Source organism: Nipponia nippon, unplaced genomic scaffold (assembly GCF_047370975.1).
Source record: "Nipponia nippon isolate SJK-2023a ecotype South Korea unplaced genomic scaffold, ASM4737097v1 scaffold_2, whole genome shotgun sequence".
NCBI classification, from domain to species: Eukaryota; Metazoa; Chordata; class Aves; order Pelecaniformes; family Threskiornithidae; genus Nipponia; species Nipponia nippon.
Genome location: NW_028262336.1, coordinates 37,871,341 through 37,891,848, shown reverse-complemented (window position 1 = coordinate 37,891,848; position 20,508 = coordinate 37,871,341). Strand labels below are relative to the sequence as shown.

General features: G+C 43.5%; 1 protein-coding gene and 1 long non-coding RNA gene across 5 annotated transcripts in view; one reads left to right on the top strand and one right to left on the bottom strand.

Annotated features, from left to right (window-relative positions):
* MED14 (mediator complex subunit 14) overlaps positions 1 to 744 on the bottom strand; it is a 37,921-nt gene extending 37,177 nt beyond the window's left edge. The window contains exon 1 of the mRNA XM_009465136.2: positions 338 to 744. Coding sequence (XP_009463411.2) covers positions 338 to 519 — 182 coding nt within the window. The 5' untranslated portion in view covers positions 520 to 744. The remainder of the gene's footprint in view (positions 1 to 337) is intronic.
* A 94-nt stretch (positions 745 to 838) lies between these two features.
* Positions 839 to 20,508, top strand: part of LOC148055748 (uncharacterized) — a 36,050-nt gene continuing 16,380 nt past the window's right edge. The window contains exons 1-4 of one of the 4 annotated variants that reach the window (XR_015704689.1): positions 1,037 to 1,646; positions 2,334 to 2,466; positions 5,570 to 5,685; positions 8,180 to 8,440. This is a non-coding gene — a long non-coding RNA (uncharacterized LOC148055748). Of the gene's footprint in view, positions 1,000 to 1,036; positions 1,647 to 2,333; positions 2,563 to 5,569; positions 5,686 to 8,179; positions 8,441 to 20,508 lie in introns of those variants that run through there. The other 3 variants (XR_015704690.1, XR_015704691.1, XR_015704688.1) reach the window with 3 other exon arrangements.

Here is a 20,508-nt window from a genome sequence, read left to right as displayed (position 1 = left end):
TGGGTTTTTGACAGTAACTTGGGGGCAAACGTAAGCATTTACCCAGACAATCTGCATTCAGCTGCTCTGCACTCCTCACCATCCTTTTCTCTCTTTATGACAGATCACTCGGCAGCTTTCGCTAGGCCCCTGAATACACCCCGATGCACAGACAAACTTGCACGAAGAGGGCATTTCCCCGGGGTGGGAGAAGGGGAAGAAGCAACCACCTCTCCCCACTCCAGCCCCGGCCGGGGTCCGGGACAGACCCCCGGCGAGGCCGCCTCGTCCTCCCGGGATGCAGGGAGGCGGCACTGCTAGCCCTAGCAGCGGCCGAGGGGGAACGTGGGGCACTCACAGGTCGGCCAGCACGGTCAGCTCGGCGTAGGTCCGGTGCAGGAGGAAGTCGATGAGGGTGCTGAGCCGGTAGCCGGGGCTGGCGGCGGCTGTCACGGCCCCGGGGGCCGGCGGGGCCGGGGCTGACGCGGGGCCCCCGCCGGCCGGCACCAGCTGGTTGCTCTCCAGCTGCACCGGCGCCATGGCGGCGGCAGCAGCAGCGCCTCAACCCCGGGCAGGAACCGCTCGGCAGCCCGGGGCGGCCGGCGCTCCCGGCGGCACCGGCACCCACCCCGACTCGCCCCGCACGGAGGGAGCGGGGAGGCCGGGGGCGGGCGCGGGCCCCGGCGCGGGGGCGGGCGGGCGACGGCACCGAGGGAGGCTCAGCAGCGCTCAGAGCCCGCTTGGCGCAGGGGCCGCCGCCATGTTGGGGGCACGGAACCGGAAGCGAACAGCTGTGGCGGACCGGAAAGAGAACCTTTCCGGGAAAACCGAAGTCGGGGGGAGCGGGCGGGGCCGGCAGGTGGCGGCGGCGACGGGGGGGCGCGCGCCGGCCGCGGAGCCGTTAGGGCGGGGCGTCGCCGCCGCCGCCGCTGCCTGAGGACCAGCGCGCGGGGCCGGGCGGCGGGCGGGCCGGCACGGCACGGCACGGCACGGCACACCTCTCCTGAGGCCCCGGGCGAGGTGGGAAGAAGGTGGCCTGCGGCTGGGAGGCCGGCGTTGCGCGTCCTGCGCCGGTCTGGTGGCGGGGAGGCCGGAGGGGCCGAGCCTGGCTGCCTCGTCGTGGGGCAGGGCGAGGCGGGGGAGGCGCGGCCGGGCGGGGAAATGGCGCCGCGCTGGGGAACGAGCGTGTCGGGGGAAGGGCTGGAGGCGGCTGCCTTCCCTGAAGGGCTTCCCGGCAGCGCTGTCAGGGAAACACCGGTCTGTGCTAGGCGCTGGGCTGGCTAATCCCTTTCTAGTGACTTGGGAAATGTGAAGCATTTGTGAAAGGTGCAAAGCGATGCCAGGTAATCGACACTAGAAGTAGCTAGCTATACATCCTCCTTTAAAGCTCGGAGCAATGAGCAGCAGAGTGGTCGGTGGGATCTGGTGATACACACAAAACTGTGGGAACTTTTGCATATTTCTATCTTCCAGATTAACTGACACTTCTGAAGGGAGAGGGAAGGTCTGTAAAGAATTGAAGATGGATTTTTTTTTGTGGACTGGTTACCAAAGTGGATTTTGTAACGAAAGGAACAGTGTAAATCCTGAGTGTTTTGTATGGTGATTCACTCAAGTGTTAAATCATAAATTCTTGCCTTAATGCTTACAAAGAAATCGACAAAAAGGCACGTTGTAGGCAATAAATATCCAAACTTGTCAAAGTTTAATAAAAAGAAAAAAAGGTCCTACTTGTTTTGTATTAAATGTAGACTTTTAAAAACCTCTTCTCTTATTCATCTCTTTCTAAGGGGAAAGTAAACAAGAAAAGGAAACGTTTTCAACATGAGAAATGCATAATCAACGGTTTAATTAAAAAAAAAGGGGGGGGCATCTATGCCAGCAACAAGAATAGTCAGTTACATTCCTAGGGGAGCAGGTTTCTCGCTCCGGGTTATGAGCTGGTTGCTAGCTGACAAGGAGCAGCCTTGCTGGCAGGCAAGCTCTCTCATAGCCTCTGTGGAGCATAAAACAGAGTACTGAGCAAGATGGACTGTTAACTTCACGCTGGCACGCCAGTGCCTGCGTTGCTGTGCAGGCTGCCGGCTGATGCCTCAGCTCTAAGGGGAGAAGAGACACCACCACCTGTAGTGGAGTGCTGTGCCTCACCCATCCGGGTGGGAAGGGGCTGGATGGCTACCGCTGTGAGCCCTGCCAGCCTGCAGTTTTGCAGGCTGCTTCAGCGGCATAGAGATGAACCTGTGAGCCTTAGAGCAGGGGGTGGGTGCTGATAGTGGTTTGGGAATTTTTTACTCCTAAAATCACTGAAATGTGTTTAGACCTAAGTTTTGCATTTGTTTCTTTTTTTTTTTTAGGTTAATGGAGGGTTTTATCACTAAAGGTGAAGGAAATGTCTACTTTGTGCTGTTTAAAAAATGAAGCTATAAAGGATGGAATGACAAATGCTGTCTGGATCATATTTTGCTACAAAAAAGTTACTCATTTAGTGTAAGTTCTTGCCTCCCCATTGCAAAGATGCATTTTTCCAAATGTATGAAAATAATTTTTTTCCTTTATATGCACAAATAAATGCAATGTACCCATTTTATGGCCAACTAGTTGCACTGTTGAAGAAAATACCGACTTACATGCACTGGAATGCAATTAGGCTGTCTATGAGAACTATAACTTAGAAACACAGGCTTTTTTATTGTTCTTTTCCCTTCTTCCCATCTCTTTTCCAATTTAGTCCATAATAAAATTCCGATTGATTTCAGCAGCACAGGCTCAGACTTTGTTGATGGAAAGGCAGGTGGGAAATTGTCGTGATGCAATTTGACTTTGCCTCTGTTAGATCTGTTCTTGCTTGGAGAAGCTCTGGTCTTAGTGAATTTTTCAGCCTTGGCTGGGGAGGGGGGATATCCTCAGCTCGGCTGCCTTTCTCCACTTCTCTTGGAGAGGGGAGGTTAATGAGAGCTGCGGCAGGGATCACGCTGAGCTCTCCTCTCACATGGCTGCATAGGGAAGAAGCTCTTGATACTGTTTTCAAAGAAAGGAGGAGCAGCCGCAGAGAAATTTCAGAAGCTCAAGGCTTACGCTTGTGTGCACACAACAATCATGCTATTGGAAGACTTGGCAAGATGAGCTGTTTTAGCAGTAAGCTGGAGATGAGTATCAGGAGTTCAAAAATCAGGTGACTGTAAAAAGAAATATATATGTTTGCTGCTTCTTGTTGCCTTTCTGAGGCTGGCAGCACTACCACTCTTTGATACAGGCGCTTCTAAGAAGGATGAGCATTGTGTCTAAATTTAAAACCCCAGCTTGCAGGAATTGGAAATAGGTTTCAGAAGTCTATTGGAGTGGCAAAGGCAAAACTACAGGAGGGAGAAAGCTGGGGCAGTGGGGTTGCTGGAAAGAGTAACAGGACTTCTGGGGGAGAGAGGGCTCCCTGCACAGTGCTCTCACGTGGACCTGGTGAATTGCACAGTTGTTAGATAGACTGTAGATAACCCCTGTATAATGTATCATTCTCCCTAAGGGTGACGAACAAAGCTGGATTTTTCAAGCTATAAAAAAGGATGATGAAGCTTCAGTTCTGATCGGGGCTGTTGGTCCCTAAAATCTTACAGATCCTCAATTTCTTAACATTTAAGTGCATGGATGAAAATGGTATATCTGATTGAGGACTGCCATTGTGGACTGCAGGTCAGGCCTGCAGTCATTATATAGGCAAATTTGTTGCACGTAGATAATGAAATGTTTTAAATCAATACTTCAAGGTAAATAGCACTCTCTAAATGCAATTGTCCAAATAACAAACCGGACTCCAGGTACAATACAACGGCGCATTTCAGGAGAATAGTCAGGCAGAAGTAATGAATAATGCTGAAACGTAATATAAATTGTATTCTTTCGTACAGTAGTGTGTATCACTAAATTATATGCCGTGGGAGATTCATTGTGAGTTACAGAATTTTGCAGTTTGCAAGGGTAAAAGGATAATTCAGCATAAAATATAATCTGATTTTATTTGACAGGTGTGGTTTATTTTTCTGTTTATAGTTGCTCAACTATAGTTGATCTCTTTCTATACTGTCTAGTTAGAGGGATTATGATATTTTATAAAAACTTCTGAATCTGCTGTTGAGGACTCTTTAAAAGCAGTGACATTTTAACAATTTTAATTACTGTCGCGCTTTCCTGTTGGCTCTTTGCTGAGACAGGCAGTGCCCATTTGTGGGGCTGAGAAGGATGGCTGTGTTTGTGTGGGCTTTTCAGGCTACTTAAATACAGGTTTCTACTGTATTTGCATTTGTGTTCATTCTCTTAATTCAGCAGTTTTCAATCTTCCGGTGTTTAAAGCTGATGACAAATTTTCTAGTAGTAATGGGAAGAGAACCAGGCTTGGTAAGTCTCATGCATGCAGTTGGCTCTCGCCTCAGGCTTTCTTGCAGACAGGCAATACCTCGGACACACATGCAGTGTGGCACTGGGACCCCTGTCCAGCTGAGTGACCTGATGTGCGGGGCATGGCTGGCCCATATATTTAGCTTGATGACCGGCTCTACCTGGCTCATCTCGTCATGGAGAATGGGCAGGGTCTTTGAGCCGCAGGGGAACTGGGGAAGTGCCTGGCAGGAGGATGTGGTAGGCACATAGGGGAATCGGGGTGATGCCCTTGTGGGGGGCTGCCCAGCATTGCAACCTGTCTCCAGACTCAGCCTGGCCAGCTCCTGCTACGTGCATCATGTCCTCCGCTGTGTGATAGACGTCTGTCAGGTTGCACGAGCAGCACGGTAGTCTGCTACGTTAGGACTTAACTGCTGTTGTAATGCACTGCTTCGTCTGGCTTAAGAGACATTTGTGCTCAAGAAAGGCTTGGGCATTCCCAGCCCAGGAGTACTGCCAAATTAGTGCAGACGGCACTGAAGAATCAGAACATCAGCTTCGCCTTCCAACATCGTTATTAATATACTTTGTGACTCCAGGCAAGCCATTTCTTCTCCATGCCTCAGCTTCCCCACTTGTGAAATAGCTATAGCAGTGATTGTGCCCCTCTGTACAAGAATATTTATCCAAGCATGCAGCCAAATATTTTAAATTGGCTCCTCTTTGTTACCATAACGGGGAGCCTAGAAGCCTAGCTTCAGATAGGGATGTGTTGGTCGATCAAAACCTGTTGATATTTAGCCGAGGAGCTAACAGTGTTACAGAGCTAACAGGAAGGACAGCAGATGACTTTCTATTTCCAGAGAAGTTAAACATTTACAGTTCTTTGGAGCTGTGGGACAAATGTTCAGTGGGAGGGAGGTAGACCGTATCACACTACAAGACAGCCTCCTAGCTATCCTGTGTTTGTGTGGTTTAGAGCTTGGTCATTCCATTTCTCTGTCAGTTTTTTTATCAAAGAACTGTTTAATCACACAGGAACCTCCTGAACTTGACATTTAATCATTCTTTTAATAATAAAAAATAATAGCACAGAAATGTAGTCCAAAGATTCCTTGTTAATAACTTGATTTATAAAGTGTTGCGACATTTAGTGATATTATATCCAAATGCCTATATAAATTATGAGTAATAAGAGTTTGATATCTTTCATCCTTTTCAGAAGATATCGGAGAATCAGATATGGTGTGGGAGAGTTCCCACACATAATATCAGGTATTGCAATGCTGCATATTATGAACTTACAAAGCTTCAACCTTGTATTCAATAAAAGTTAAGGTATGTATTTAAATTCTTACGAGATATCATGCATCACTATACATCAAAGACATACCAAGAACCAAAAAATATTTAGACTTTTCCATTGTAGCACCTGCATGAACATAAGACTTTTTCTATGATAAAAGTTCTTTATTAGTGATTACATTATTTGTTGACAGTTCAGTACTTAATGACACAAATTGCTGGTTTGTGAATTGTACAGGGCTGTTGTACCTACAGTAGAGCATTCTTTGCAAAAGTGTATGTGTGTGTGTTAGAGGAAGGGGGTTTGTAGCTGGTTACTGCGCAAGTGCTCTGCTTTTTTTCTTTTTATTAAAAGGGGTACAGAGGCAACCAATTCAAAAAAACAACCTTTAAGTTTTGAAGTGATAAGTTACTTCTCTTTTTTGATCTACGTTGTTCATAGGATTAAGTTTGGCAACTATGTTTTGGAATGGTAGAAAACATATAGTAACAGATTGAGAGTTTTCTGTCAGTCAGTCACGGTTTGTAAGACAGTGTGCCACTGTAAGACATAGAATCTCTTGTGCAGCATGTAGTAAAGTACACTACAGCTCTAATTATACGTTGTGAACGACTTAAGAAAAGAAACATTCTCCAAGTCATAAAATAGAATCTTTGATTTTATTTGAATTTACAAAGGTCCCCTTTCTTACAATAATGCAAAATGGATTATTTTTCAAATGCTGAACATAGCTGTATTAGTCTGAGCTTCTTTTGGGCCTTCTTTACTAACAATGTTGATATCCACTGTAAATTTTAAATTAGTGTGTCTCTGTCAGACTGGAACTAAAGCTAGCTACAGGCCTTGCTATCCTCAAGAGAGTGTATTTTCATTATTATTATAATTAATTACAGCTCAATTTACTATTTCAACCGTACAAGCTGCATTTTTTTCTGTGGGTAAAAAATGCTTTGTTCACACGTAGTTCTAAAATAGGAGCAAAACAGTAACATCCTTTCTGGACCCTCCATCTTTGAAAAGCTAACAAAGGAGAAAGAACCCCTGATCTAGCGCATGGCAGTGAAGTGATGAATTGCACTGTTCAGTCATTGATTTGAACAACTTGACAATATCATCCAAACCTGTGATTTCTCCCTGTTCAAGACTCCCTGAGTGGTACTCACAGAATTTGAAAAAATACACGTATGCGGGAAAAATACAAAGTGAGCACTTATTTCAACATGAAAGTACTTTTGGCCAAAAGGATTTATCTGTACAAACACCTAAAGAGATGGAGAGAATATCAGGGAAGTAGATCTGATTACTCATACCCAGTGGGAGAAGGACTGCAGCTGTGAAGTATTCTGTCCTACACTTAGAAGTAGACAGCTCGATTGTATTTAACTGCTGCTGGCTAATACATTCAGACAGTGCAAACTCTCACGCTCTTCGAAAGACAAGGGTGGGCACCAGAACATGCTTGATTGCAAACGCTTTGTAGATCTGCAGCTGTGGTCAGATAACATTTAAATGCTGACCCTCACTCTCAGAAGTAAGGACACACAGAGTTATGCCTGAGCTGCCATTCTCCACCAGACTTCGGATATGAAGGGAGTTGTCTTGAGTTTCTGGGCTAAGATGCTATCCAAGAAGTTTCCTTCTTGCACAGCTTCTAGAACGAGCTGATTTTTTTTCAGAAAGGATAAACCAGCATTTTTTGTAGCAGTTAGGAAAAACTTATCTAAACTCCACCTATGTCACAAAGCTCTGAGATGTCAGCTCTGGCAGAAAGGGATGCTAGAATGGGTTTGGCTCCGGGGATTGAAGAGCTGATTACAGGTTTAGCTGCGTGACTGCAAACTTGGTTGACTGTTAGTGAACTCCAGCGACTCCTCACTGTCTCTTACAATTGAAAGAAAAGTACAGTGAAAAGGCAGAATGTTACATCTGTAGCAATGCAGGAGTAACGGTCCTCTGGTGGATTATAGGATGTTTTGCTTACGGACAAGAGGGGCAGCTTGCTCTCAGATGCCATAGGGGCATGCACACAGGCAGCAATTCCGGCCAGTGCCAGTTTTGAAAGATTAGACAATGTAGATTGAGGGTGGAATCACCTCTGTGCAAGGATCCTAGTTCTCCTGGAAACATAAACTTCTTACACCTAACTAAATACGTCCCGTTATGCCAAAGGGATATGCAGTGCTTTGTGTGGGGTCAGGCAGCACCTGGCTGAGCAGTTGTTTAGAGATTTTTGTGAGGCACAGACCACATCCTGAGATCTGCATATAGCCCACCATTCGTGCAACTTAGATTTTAGCTTAGAAGAAGAAGGTTCCCAGCCCCGCTGGTTGCAAAGGTCATTGACAGCCTGGGGCTTGTTGCAGTGCTGTCCGAGTCTGCAAAAGGCTAAAAATTGTTACCTTTCTGTACAGCTTTGGAATGCTGAAGACACAGTAGAAACTCCGTAAATCCTAGCAACGTTTTGTTAAGTTGAGGTTCAGCCAGGAAAGCTGTAGCTCCTTCTGTCTTTTGTTTGTTTGTTTTTAGGAAATTATCTGATCTCAAAAACGGGCACTTCTTGTGAGAATGTCTTCTCAACAGAAAATACAGCACTGTACAATGGCGCCATAGCGCAGTGAATAAATCACATGGGGAAATGACTGAGCCTCACCTCTGTACGTCACTTATTAAAATTGGTTCCTTCAGGCTTGAGAGCATGATTGGAAAGAAGAGCAATAGCAAAGCTATCTCTCTCCCTCTAGTGCCTACAGAGCCAGACTTTTCAGAGTGTGACAGCTCAAAGTAAGACTGAAAGAGATGCAGGGAAAAAAAAAAAAAAGGTGTCTTTCTGCAATGTATTTGGGACAAGCAAATGCACATTCACAGCTAATTTTAAGCAGCCTTCAGAATGCAGTATAACACCTTATTAACTGACTTGTACTTAATCCTTGCATTCTGGTATTTTTAGAAGCCATCATGCAATTCAGCAGTACTTTCAGCCCATATCTCCTTTGTAATGGATGACACTGCTCTATTTCTCATTTTAATTTAGAATTCCCTTTCTGACAATAAGCCTTGCTCACACACAAAAGTTATACTGATTTAACTGAATTAATTTAGAAATGGAATTAGTTAAACATGCGCACTTTTCATTCTCCTCCCCCTAATGTGGCCTTCTTAATTGGGCTAAAGAGTGCCTTTTGTTGCAGTCTAGGTGGAACTGGTAAAGGCCTGCCTTCACCGCGTGCCCCTGTCTGATCCTCTGCAGCATGATGAGAGTTTGGTCTAGTTGAACCTCCTGCAATCTGAAACTGTAGGAGGGTAAAGTCACCTTCATAGATTTAGGGCTCTTTGCCAGAGCCTTCACCAATTTTGTAGTGCAAGTACCCCTTTAAGTACTGGATCACAGCAATTTGAATGGATGGAGTTTGAGGCTTTTGAAGACACCGCCTCTTCCTTCAGTGACTTATTATTTTTTGATCACGTGGGAACTCAGGGTACAGCTGTATCAAGTGTAAACAGCCCTATTTTGTCTGTGCCTGGTTTTATCTTGATCCAGTATCTCCCAGCCAGGAGGCTTAAGTTAGCTTTGGGCTGCCTCTAATGAGCTGCAAATGAAAACAAAGTCCTCTAAACCATGGTTTCTCTCTGTTACGTATTATCTAATCAGAGCTCTCCGGAACAGGCGTTTGGAAACTTGTTCTCTGCACAAGCATAGGAACTAGACTTATCAGGTAGTTTGTGTTAAGGCTGCTCTGGAGCAGAGAGAAACTTAGAGAGGTCTTTTTGATGATTTTTTTTTTCTAAATGTATAATGTGCTTACTTACAGAGACATACACAAAACGCCTTCTTTCTCTCGTAGAGCACTAGTCAGAGGTACAGTACATAAAATACCAGTACAGCAAGAGGTAAGAATTTAGAACAAGGGACAGTAATGCCCCACTGAACATTTTCTGGAGGAAAACAAGGAATGCAAAACAAAACCAATTTCTCTTCCTTTGGCTTGCTAGAATGTAGATAAAAAGAAAACTAACATTTCTAGGAATGCGTTTATGTACATGGGAAAGCTGCTGGGAAGTCAGTGAACATAGGTACTGAAAACATTATTATTCTGCACTGTTGCCTGCATAGATCCTTTCATTCCATATGCAGAGTGTCCTTTTGCAGTTTAGCTTAATCTGTTTCTAAAAGGTGAAAGAAAAGAGACCACATGGTCTTCTAGTGCAGAATATCTGCTCCAGAATAGCTGGTCAGACCCATTTCTCTATGCAAAGAAGCTCTAGCTTAATTGCAGTTAATCCAGTCAGAAAAGAGCAACAAATCTCTATCCATAAGAGGTATTTATCAGTCTAAAATGTGACAAGAAAACAATAAAAACTTCCCCAGAGGGTGCTGAGTCTAAGCCCTCATCTGGAGCTCTCCCTTCATTTTACTCCGACATTTGTCTGTTAAAGAGATTCACAACTTATGTTTGTATTATATCACTGCTTTGTTTGTAACATTACATTGCATGAGGAAATTTCTAGGACTTCACTGTGCTGATAAATTGTATACCCGCCTCTTGGGGAGGGAGGCAAAAGAACAAGTGAATGCAACAGCAAGTGTTTATCCATTTTAAGTATTTTGTATGGGTGCCTGAGTATGGGAGAACTTAGACTCTTCGCACGCTCTGAACTGCATCTAATCTTGATGCCCAAAGGAGCCGATGTGAATAGAGCTCCTGTGCACATGCACAGACACGGGTAGTGGAGGTGTGTGTCTGTGTACACAGTACATAGCAGCAGGGAGGGCTGAACCTGACCATTCTGTCCTATGATAAGAGTCATAAATCACAATATTCAGAAAGTGCAGGAGAAGTAGCAAAGAGCACTGAAGATGGGGGCTGTCAGCCTTCCCTCCCCCCTGCAAAGTAGGAAAGCCTGTCTTCTAGCCCAGAACAATTTCAGTCTATAGTCTTAGTCCTTCCCTTCAGAGCACTGTTTCATTTTCAAATACAAAACTCTTAAACTATCTTGAAGTGATTAACTCCTAAGCAGAGCAACCTGCAAATGGTATTTCTTCCATCTGACTCCACTGTCTCAGTATGTCAGCTGGCCTTCCCTACTCTCCTAATTTTTTTAAGGAGTCATCTGAGCCCTTTCTCTCAACTGATAATCTTCTGCAACCCACAAATAAGTGTTCTTAAAATGGGTCCATCTCTGAACAGATGTGGTTTGCCTTAACATGTGTGATGCAACAGGAAACTAACTTGCTACAGAGCCAGACTCACTATTTACAGTAGTCCTGGACCATGGCTAGAAACTTGTGACAAATTTTGACTCAGAAAAAAAATATGTTGGTCATAGGAAAAAAGGAGAAAGTTAGAGAAATGAAGAAACTGTAGGAAGTTGGAGGAAGCCAGAATGCTTTTAAATCGAGGCAGGAGAAATGTGATCCATAAGTTGTCATGACTGATGGGAACGAGAGCTAACTAGGATACTGATTAGGCCACTGGAGGACTCTGGTTGAAGGAGTCTTACAAAAAGGTGCTTTTTATTGAACCTATTGCTAGGGCAGGCACCTACTGCTTCATATCTGTAGTTCAGACTATATTTTTCCGCATGCATTCTGAATGTAAAAAGTTATAATGAAGATAGGAAATGAATGTATTTCTGCTTAACCCATGAAGAGAGGCTGAGAGCCTCGCCAAAATAAAATATCTTCCACAAATTTTGTAATGAGAATAGAGATTACATTTTGCGGGACTCAAAGGTCTCCACTTAGTATGTAATCTTGCACCCTTTGGAGTGTGCACTCTGCATGTGCTTCTATCACAGCCTGAGAATGAAGGGCTGGGGCAGAGCACATAATTTCTTACTGTCACAGGAGAAGCAGAAATGACAAAAGCATTTCCAGTACATTGCTAGGAGAATGCTGAGATGCCACATGTACATTCAAAAATTACTCTTCTAAACAGAGAGGGGACCTGCAATTTCTGTAATTGCTGGTTTGGTGTTTGTGTCCACAGATCAAAAGAAAGGGAGCTCTCCTCCTCTTAGGTAAGGGAGGATGGTGGTATCAGTAGGGACAAACTACCAATCCAAGATGAAGGGCATAGGGAGAAGTCCTCTTTGTTTTGGAAGAACAATGGGAATTGGTTGTGCTCATTACTCAAAAAGTCTTGCTTTAGTCTCTTCTTTTTTTCTTTGTGTAATCTGTACTTCACAGATTTACAGAGTATAAGATTATCTCCTTTGGCCTCCTATATATCACAGACCCCTCAGTTTCACTGAACTAACCCTGTTACTGAGCATAACATGCTCAATGAAGTATACCTTGTCTTTGATCTAGCATATCTTGAAGAAAGTGTCCAGTCTTGGTCTGAAGATATCAAAAGATATCAAAAGAACTGTGCTGCTTTTGGCTCCACTTATGCACTCCTCCACTAGACTCCATAACAGGGCAGGTCATAATTGATACTTAATGGTTTTCAGTGTTTCACATATTTGCTGTAACATCCCGAGAGACAGATTTTCCTACAGGTATAAAGTGCTGTGCTTGAAGGGGGTTGCTATAACACTCTCATGCTATGCATTGTGGTAGAACATGCCAGCTGAGCACAGAAGGGAAAGAAAATGAAATATAAATTCATTACTGCATAGCTAGAACAGTGAGGATAAATTCCCTCTATTTCCAGGCATCTATATTATATTCCCAACTAGGGATACCATTAGTGGAGACAAACTGAGCTCTTTTGATCAGCTTCTGCTGTGAAAAGGGTCAGTCCTCCCTGCTCTTTACACTCATGGTCCTGACTCACCCTTGGGCTGACTTTCACGTTCACTGACTTTCATGTTCACTGAGCTGATCCAGCTCATTAACCCATCAGAAAACTGGCCCTTTTTTACTTCTCTGGATTTATTTCCTGCCAGTTCAGTGAGCTGAATCAGCTCAGCAAGGGGTCAGGTGAGTGTCAAAAGTGCTGTAAGGAAGGATGAGTGGGCAACATAGAGGTGGAATTAGGGGAAGGAAGAAGAAAAAGACAGGAAAAAGCACGCAAGGTGAAGGAAGAGGAAAAAGACAGGAAAAAGCACACAAGGTGAAGGAACAAGACTGCTTCCTTCAATGACAGAAAGCCTTAAGATCAGCTAATCTCACCGTGTCGACCACATCTTTAGAAAGGTAATTTCCTTAGAGTTCCTGTGGAGGCAATGTAGAAAAGGGAGTTTCTTTAGAGAGTGGTTAAAAAGGAAATAAAGGGAAGTAATCTAATTTAGATGCATAGGTTAGGCAAGGTAAATATGCCTGTTCTTTATTGCAAAGACCCCTGTGGATTAAAGCTTTAAAACACAGTTAATGACTCAATGACTGAATGCCGAGAAAACAAAAAAAATGGTCTTTAAATGCAGAAGTAGTCTTCTGAGAGCTCTAAAAGGCCTCAAGTACAATCAGAAAGACCACGTATGTCCAGAGAACAGAGCATGAGCACCAGGTAAATCAGCTGTGGGAATCAGTGTTGATCAAAGGTTGATGAAGCTGATGTCACTTGGAATTTGCTCAGGCTCTGCCTGAGGAGAAAATTAGGAGCGATCTTCCAGTGTACATCTTGTTTTCAGCAGCGTTTCCCTTCCCATTCCTTGCATGCTGCCAGCTCTTCCCCTAACTTTGTTTCTCTCTTGCTCTTTTCACTTCTGCCATTATTTGTAAAACTACTACTGAAAATGACCTACATAAATAAATAAATTGAATGAATAAATTATGAGGGAGAGAATGAATGTGTGAGTGCATGTAGGTGGATGACACAGAGAAGCAGGCTGGTGGGAGCAGCAGGAGCTATCAGTTCATTTGCTGTCAGCAGCAGAGCCCCAGGGAGGGTAAGGACATTAAGTACCTGATTGTGGAGGGTGCTGGGTGCCTTCATCTTCTGTCATTTTTGGACATAATTGAAAGCATTTCCCTACCTTGCCAGTAGAGGCTTCAAGGGAGGAAGAAGAGGGCAGCAGCCTAAACCTGTGATTTTCAGCCTTTTTTTTTAGTTTGCAGATCCCTAAAGATTTCTCTCCTGTAACGAATCTTTTCATAATTACCTTTCATGGAGCCTTTTAAAATAATCAATGGACCCTCAGGGGCCTGTGCAACTGAGTTGCTGGCTTTCAGATAATGCAACACAGGAGAAACTTCCCTCTTGCAAGAGCAAGGCTGGAAGTGTAATTTCAGAGTTGATATTGGTTGTATCCTCTCAGGTACAACCTCTTCTCCATGGAAGGCACTAGCCATTATCTTAATCAAATAGCTGAGCCACTGGCCCTTTTCCATGCCACCGAACCCTGGGACGTTTTTTGTCCGAGAGCATGAGGTAAACTCCGCAGTGCAGAAGGGGTGCCATGCCCCCTTGAGATTTGCCACATCTTGCCCCAGAGATGAAATGTGCCCATTGCACTGTGTTGTAGAGCCACACATGCTGACAGCTTTCCTCTTCAGGATGGGGTATATACAGCTGGAATTCAACTTGTTGCAGAAAGATATTTGCGTTATTAAATGGATAAATATAGAAAAAAAAAGTGGTTTAATTATCAGTGGCGTTTGCAGTAAATACTTAGTAATCCTGACCCTGCAGCAGTCCTCTCTTTTTTTTCTGAAGTAGTTAAAATCTTTGTATGATATTTCCAGAGTATAAGATCGTCTTATCATACCTGGTAGATTGCTCATTTTTTTAAAGAATGCTTGGAGATATGCATCCATATCTGAGTATTTTGTATGCATATGATTTCCCCTCACTTTCTTTAAGTATGTGGCTCTATAGCACTCTTTGTAGGAGTCTAGGTGTCCCTCACAAATGGTAAATAATAGGGCTAGAGCTAAAGAAATGGTCTTGAATTTTCCTTGAAAACAAGTGTAGCTTGTTCCTGATCACTTCTAAAAGATCCAGTTGTTGCCCTGACACAAACTTACTCTTTACAGTTGTCCATTGGAGCTGTTGTGGGATATCCAAATGACACGCTGTGCAGCCAGCCCTTAGGTAGATTATCCACTCCCTTGGAGAGCACTGGAAAGGAAAATAGTATTTTTCAATTTTTTGCAGTATTCAGGGTAGCAGCAGAGGAGAGAATAGGATATAAAGGATGAGGTATTGTTGGTTGCAGGCTGTGCCTTTGAGAAGATGTGATGTTCTGAATTGATTTTCACTTTAAACTTGGCAATTGTATATGCAGGAATAGGGAATTACAATAATAAAGACTGGAAATCATAAATACACTTATAACTCTGGTCAAGTGCAAATCCCTCAGATGGTAAGAAAGGTCTGCCTATCAGTCACAGGTAGAACAGTCTCTACAGATTGCTCTACAGTGATTGCTCTTTATCAACCCTTTATTCAGCTGTAAGATGCTGTTAACATATAAAGTAGGCCAGGTTGTCATCTGACTGTTATTGGCAGCCAGTCCTGCAACTGAGTCTAGAGTTTGTTGCAGATGTGTGCGTGAGTCCAAGGTTACCTATGTTAATGCAAGAAGAAGAAGGAGAGAATTAAAAAGAAAATCTGGGCAGTTGCACCAGAAACCTCTTAAACATGAATCCGGGAGCCTCCAGAATGACTTGTGAATGTCAGTACCAAGTCAAAAGACATCACCCTCCATTCCTGCAGAAAATACTGCTTTCTGTAGGACCTGATTGCTCAACATCACTTACATACCGCATGGGCTTGCTTTGTGCCAGGGTGACCGAAGGGGCTGTGCAGCAGCAGGGCCAGCCCTACCAAGGGGTTTTGAGCCTGGGACTGTGGCCGGTACTGATGCAGGAGCTGTGCTCCTTGCTGCCCTGGATGTGCCACCACCTTTCTGTATCTTTCCTTGCCTTGGATGTCTTCTGTTCATCCTCACAGCATAATGTCTTGAAGCAATGGAAGAGGAAGCGAGTCTTGGCCATAGACTGATATGGGCAGCAGTAAAAATGCTGCCCTGTTAGAGATTATGCACGTTATCTTTGATTTGATCCCTTCTTCAGGTGTCTGAAAACAATAGAAATAATAAGAGCATCTACATGACACAGAACATTTTCAGAGAGAACTGGGCCATACAAATACTTAAGGCCTCACTGACAGTGGGCCAGGTCTTGTAGAATATTTAAGGGGGACACCAAACACTGTGCTTAGTGAGATTTCTAGGATTTCATTACTTAAGGTTCACATTGATTTAAGAGTAGGTGCCTAACGATGTAAGCACTTTTATAAATCTATCAAGTGTGCATTTGTATGTGTAGATGTCTAAATATTTATCTTTGTACGGCACTTAGTAACTCTGAAAATAAGGCTTGCTATCCAGCTCCAGTCCAGAAGCCTGTACAGTCATGTAAATGTGGCACTGCTTCTCAGCGGGGGTTATTAAGTCTGGCACCACATGGAGCTAACTCAGACATATGACTTCTCAACCAGAACTGCACTTGGATGCTTTTAAAAATGCTACCTTATTCAGCTAGAACAACAGAAGTGGAGTTAAAACACCACCCTGTCAGTGCCCTCTGCTCCTTAGGGTAAGGATTATCTTCATGTCACTGTGTTGAGTACAGCATCCATGAGAAACAACAGAGGCAATTGCTCTGCACTCTTTTCCAGGTATAAAATTGTGAGCTTCCTTGTATGTTTCTCAGTTCTTGACTCTAAAAAAAAAACTATTAAAAAAGCTTAAAAGGATCAGAGATGACATGTTATTTACACACCTATATGAAGTTAAATAATTCACACTGCCTCAGCCTCCTTGCCTGATAATCAGGACAGCAATATAGAATAGTATTGCTTCTTCCTTTCACCTCCACTCTCTCCATCAGTGCTGCAATCCGGTACCCAGAGCACCATCCTGAATACAGATTTTCTTTTTCTGCTCTGCTTATTTCCTTTAAGGCATTTTTTTGCCTCTTGTGGATTGACAGACTTATCAACACTGGCTAAGATTCATTTAATATGCCTAACATAAGCCTAACAGTATCCTGTCCTGTCTCTCTGTGTTCTTTTCTCAGAAAGAATTGGGTTTAGCTGCAATTATTTGCATTATCTGCTTAAATATTTAGCAAATGCAATAGTTTGGTAGTCAGGCATTGCTCTATTCTATTCCGAATTTTAACTCTATAAGTCAATTCCTCAGCTGCCTGGTGGGATTTTTGTTTTGTTTTTCCTCCTGGTTATCATGAGACGATATCCCCAGGAAGCAGGAACACAGCAGCACCTGGGGCTGGATGCTGCACTCGTGTGCGTGTGGCTCTGGCAGAGATGTGGAGGGGGATCTGCACACAGCAGGCCTGCAGAATCAATCCCAGATGCCAAATGGGGAGATCACTATCACACAGCAAGGCTTTGAATTTTCATTTTTCATTCATTAAAAGGTAGTCAGAAAGAAAGAAGCTCCATTCTCCTCCCCCCAAGTGCTGCCACGCTCACCCATATGCGTGCACATACACTTCTGCCTTTATAGTTAATATCAAGGGATACAGCAGCACAGTAAGGAGAGAACGGTACCAAATATACCTGGATTATAGAGTATATTTTTATGGATCCTGTTGCAGAAGGATCGTTCCTATTTTTTTTAGGTTTTAGTATCTTGCAAAAAATATCTCTTCTCCTTTCTCTGTCCATTTTAAAATCTCTTCTGTCATTAGGCAAAATGTTTCCCTTACTAATCCCCACAGGTACAGTCCCAGTTTGCTGCAGATTCTCTGCTGGCTGTCCTGGCTTTTCCCCAAATCATCACAAACTGTTATTTCGAATGTGCTTACCTACGTGTAGGAGTACTCTCCCAGGCTACCACAACTGTCCTATGAGCAAGACTCGATGGAGCAGCTAGCCGTCGGGCAGCAGCATGCACAGGCGTTTGAGAGTCATCCCTTTAATCTGAGGTTACAGGCCACTTCCAAGTGCTGGTGGACAGAGTGCAGGCAAGACTGTCAAAGGTGCCAGCTGAATGCAGAGCAGTCACATGAATATCACCTCTTGGTGATAATAGCAGAGGAAAAAATGCCTTTACTCACTGTAAAGACCGTGGCAAGGCATGCCCAACTCACCCACAGTCCTGAAAACAAATGGAGAAAAGGAAAGACTTGCATTTCTTTCCCCTTCTTGCTGTTTATAAAACCGTCTCTAACACACTCCAGGGCTCCATGTTCTGTTTCTGATAGATACACAAAAGCCTGCGAAAGGTAACTTTGTCCAGCTTCCAAGCTAGTGCAAGACCGTATCTGGGACATCCTGGGTGTTATGCCCTTAATATTGACACGTCAGACTATGTGATATCAGACGATATCCTGCCTGCAGCTTCCCAAAGTCACTGGGAAAGCTTTGTGGAAGAATGCGTCTTTTTACAGTGTGTCACCAATAGACAGCAGTGGCGCTGTCACTCTTAGGGAGGTGACAGTGTTCCTACCTCAACAGCACGTTCGCCTTGGTGCATGTGTTCGGACTTAAAAGTTAAAAAACGCTGCTTAGAGTTCTCTAGAATTCTCTCAGTGTATAATTGATACTGGCACATCAGGGACACAATTAACATTCTGCTCGTGTGGAATGGAAATATTAAAAAAACCCCTTCAACTCATTCCTAGTATTTTTTATTTATCATTCACCAAATGTACACTTTTTAAATTGTAAGACTTGCCTAACTGTAGTAACATTTTTAGATTGGTTTTAAAGTGGGTTTTTTTTCCATGTCTCTGGTTAACGTATCTCAATTTGCAAACAAACTTTGTTTCATTCTGGTGGACTATGCCCAAATTTAATTGGCATCACCTGGGGTGATGGAGCCATTATCAGTCCGTATACATGTACGTACTTCATTCATGAAAGCAGCAGTCTCAGCTCTTAGGAACAGCCCTTTCTCTGCCATTAGATAAATGGCTAGGGAAAGTCCCTGCACAAGGTAAGTCTCTTAGGAGCACTCCTTGAACATTCAGAGTTACAGAGCAGCATTCACCTTCTTTGGCAAAAGCTGTCTCTGATCTTCAGGAGAGCGTGTAGAAGTGCATACAGGGCAAAAGCAATGAGCAATTGTAGTCCTTGTAGTTTGCAGGCAGATACCTGTCCCTGTAAAAAGAATATCCTCATGATATGGGAAATCTGTCGCAGGAACATAAGAACAGGCAAATCCTTGAGCTATAGACTGCTAGAAACAGGGAGATGTTGGGAATATGCTTGCCCTCTTTTTTTAAACTTTTCTAGGCGTCCAGGTTTGGCCGTTATTGGAGAAAGGGGTGCTAGGCCAGGTAGACTATAGGTCTAAGTCAGTGGGATGTTTGTTATTAGAAGTGGTTAATGCCTGAAAGAACCAGGTGATCAGGAAACCATTTCTTCATGCATTTTTGCATCTCCGTTGGCTTCAGCTGAGATGATAGGTCTCAGATCAGAATCAAGCCAATGGCTGAGAAGTGTTTTGTCAACACAAGCAAGTATTTTCTGTTCCTTTTTCAAATTGTATGACTCCACTGAATAGCCTCCATAATCTATTTCACCATTAAGAAGCAAGTATAAGCCACATACTGTGGATTACATGCTCTGTCGTGGTCAAAGGGCAGCAGATGGAAATGAAAGTTGGTTAAGCAACCAATTAGGAGAAGGTGTTTGTCATATAACAAAAAGAAGTGACTCATGCAATGTTCCCTTCCCCCTCCAGTCACTATATGAATCACCTCACCTGTGTCCAAGGAAAGGTTGGTTCAGTTTCTCAGTTCTTGGATGAGTTTTCAATTTAAAAGCACTGCAGGATCAGGACATTACTTAGCGTGAAGAGTTGTACAAGCTGTTATTCAGTTTTAGCATGTGACTACAGTACAATTCTATTAGAACTGTGTCTCAAATATGCTTAGTGTGATAAACATACATCTTGACTAGCTCTCGCTCACTGCCGACAAAGATTTTCCTCTTCCAAACTTGTTTGGTGCTCTCTCTTGCTCTGCCTTGCTATTTGTAATTGCTTGCCTTAGAAATGGAGAGTGAGGAAACAACATTTTTGCTGGAGGATAACGTTTGGACTAATTTTAAGAGGTCCAAGGAGTTGGAATTAATAAAATATTACTCTTCGTGATATCAGCTACAAACCCATCCCAATTAGGCTAAGAGGGCCATTCACTTTTTTTGCTTCTCCTTCATATTTGGGCTGTACTGACCTCTTCCCTGTATCATTCAGAAGTTAAAGGGAGAATAAGTGCTGCTCTGGAAAACTTCAACTTGTCAGAAGTGACACAGTGTTGGTACCAGGAAGGCTTCTTTCATCCCATCGCCTGGCTTTTCCATGACTCTCCTCCTGCTCCCAGCCCCATCTGTTTCCATATTACAGGCTTGTTACCAGGGTCTGAAAGAGTATGGGAAGAAATTCATCCTAGTATGGATTTATTTCAAGGCACGTTTCTGTCATTCCCATTTTATCTTGATCTTCTGTTAACTATCATAAGATAAAATCCGGCAGCTTGACATTTTTATTGTGTTTTCCACGAAACAGGTTGAGTTAACCTATGTGGGATTCCCGCACGTAACTTACCCAGCTAATTTATGTGGAAAATACCGACTCTGTTGTCCTACCTTGGATTTGAGTTTGAATTAGCTACCTCAGTGTTAGAGCAAATGTAATTTCAAAATGAAGACACGCTTTTTCCCCATCTGAAGTAGTTTGTCTTCCTGCACAGATGTAATATAAGGGAACTTATATATATATCTTTCTGTTGTTTTATTTTCCTCTTTTCAGTTGTACACTCAAAAAGCAGGGGGTGAATGGAAAAGAAATGCCCTGGCAGATCTGGTCACTCTCATTACTATACCTGCCAAATGAATATGGAGGCAGTGAACCTTTTAAAATAAGGTGTGTAGCTTCCATACATAGGATCATGCTTGATATTTTAAAACAAAATCCACCTATTTCTGTTTGCA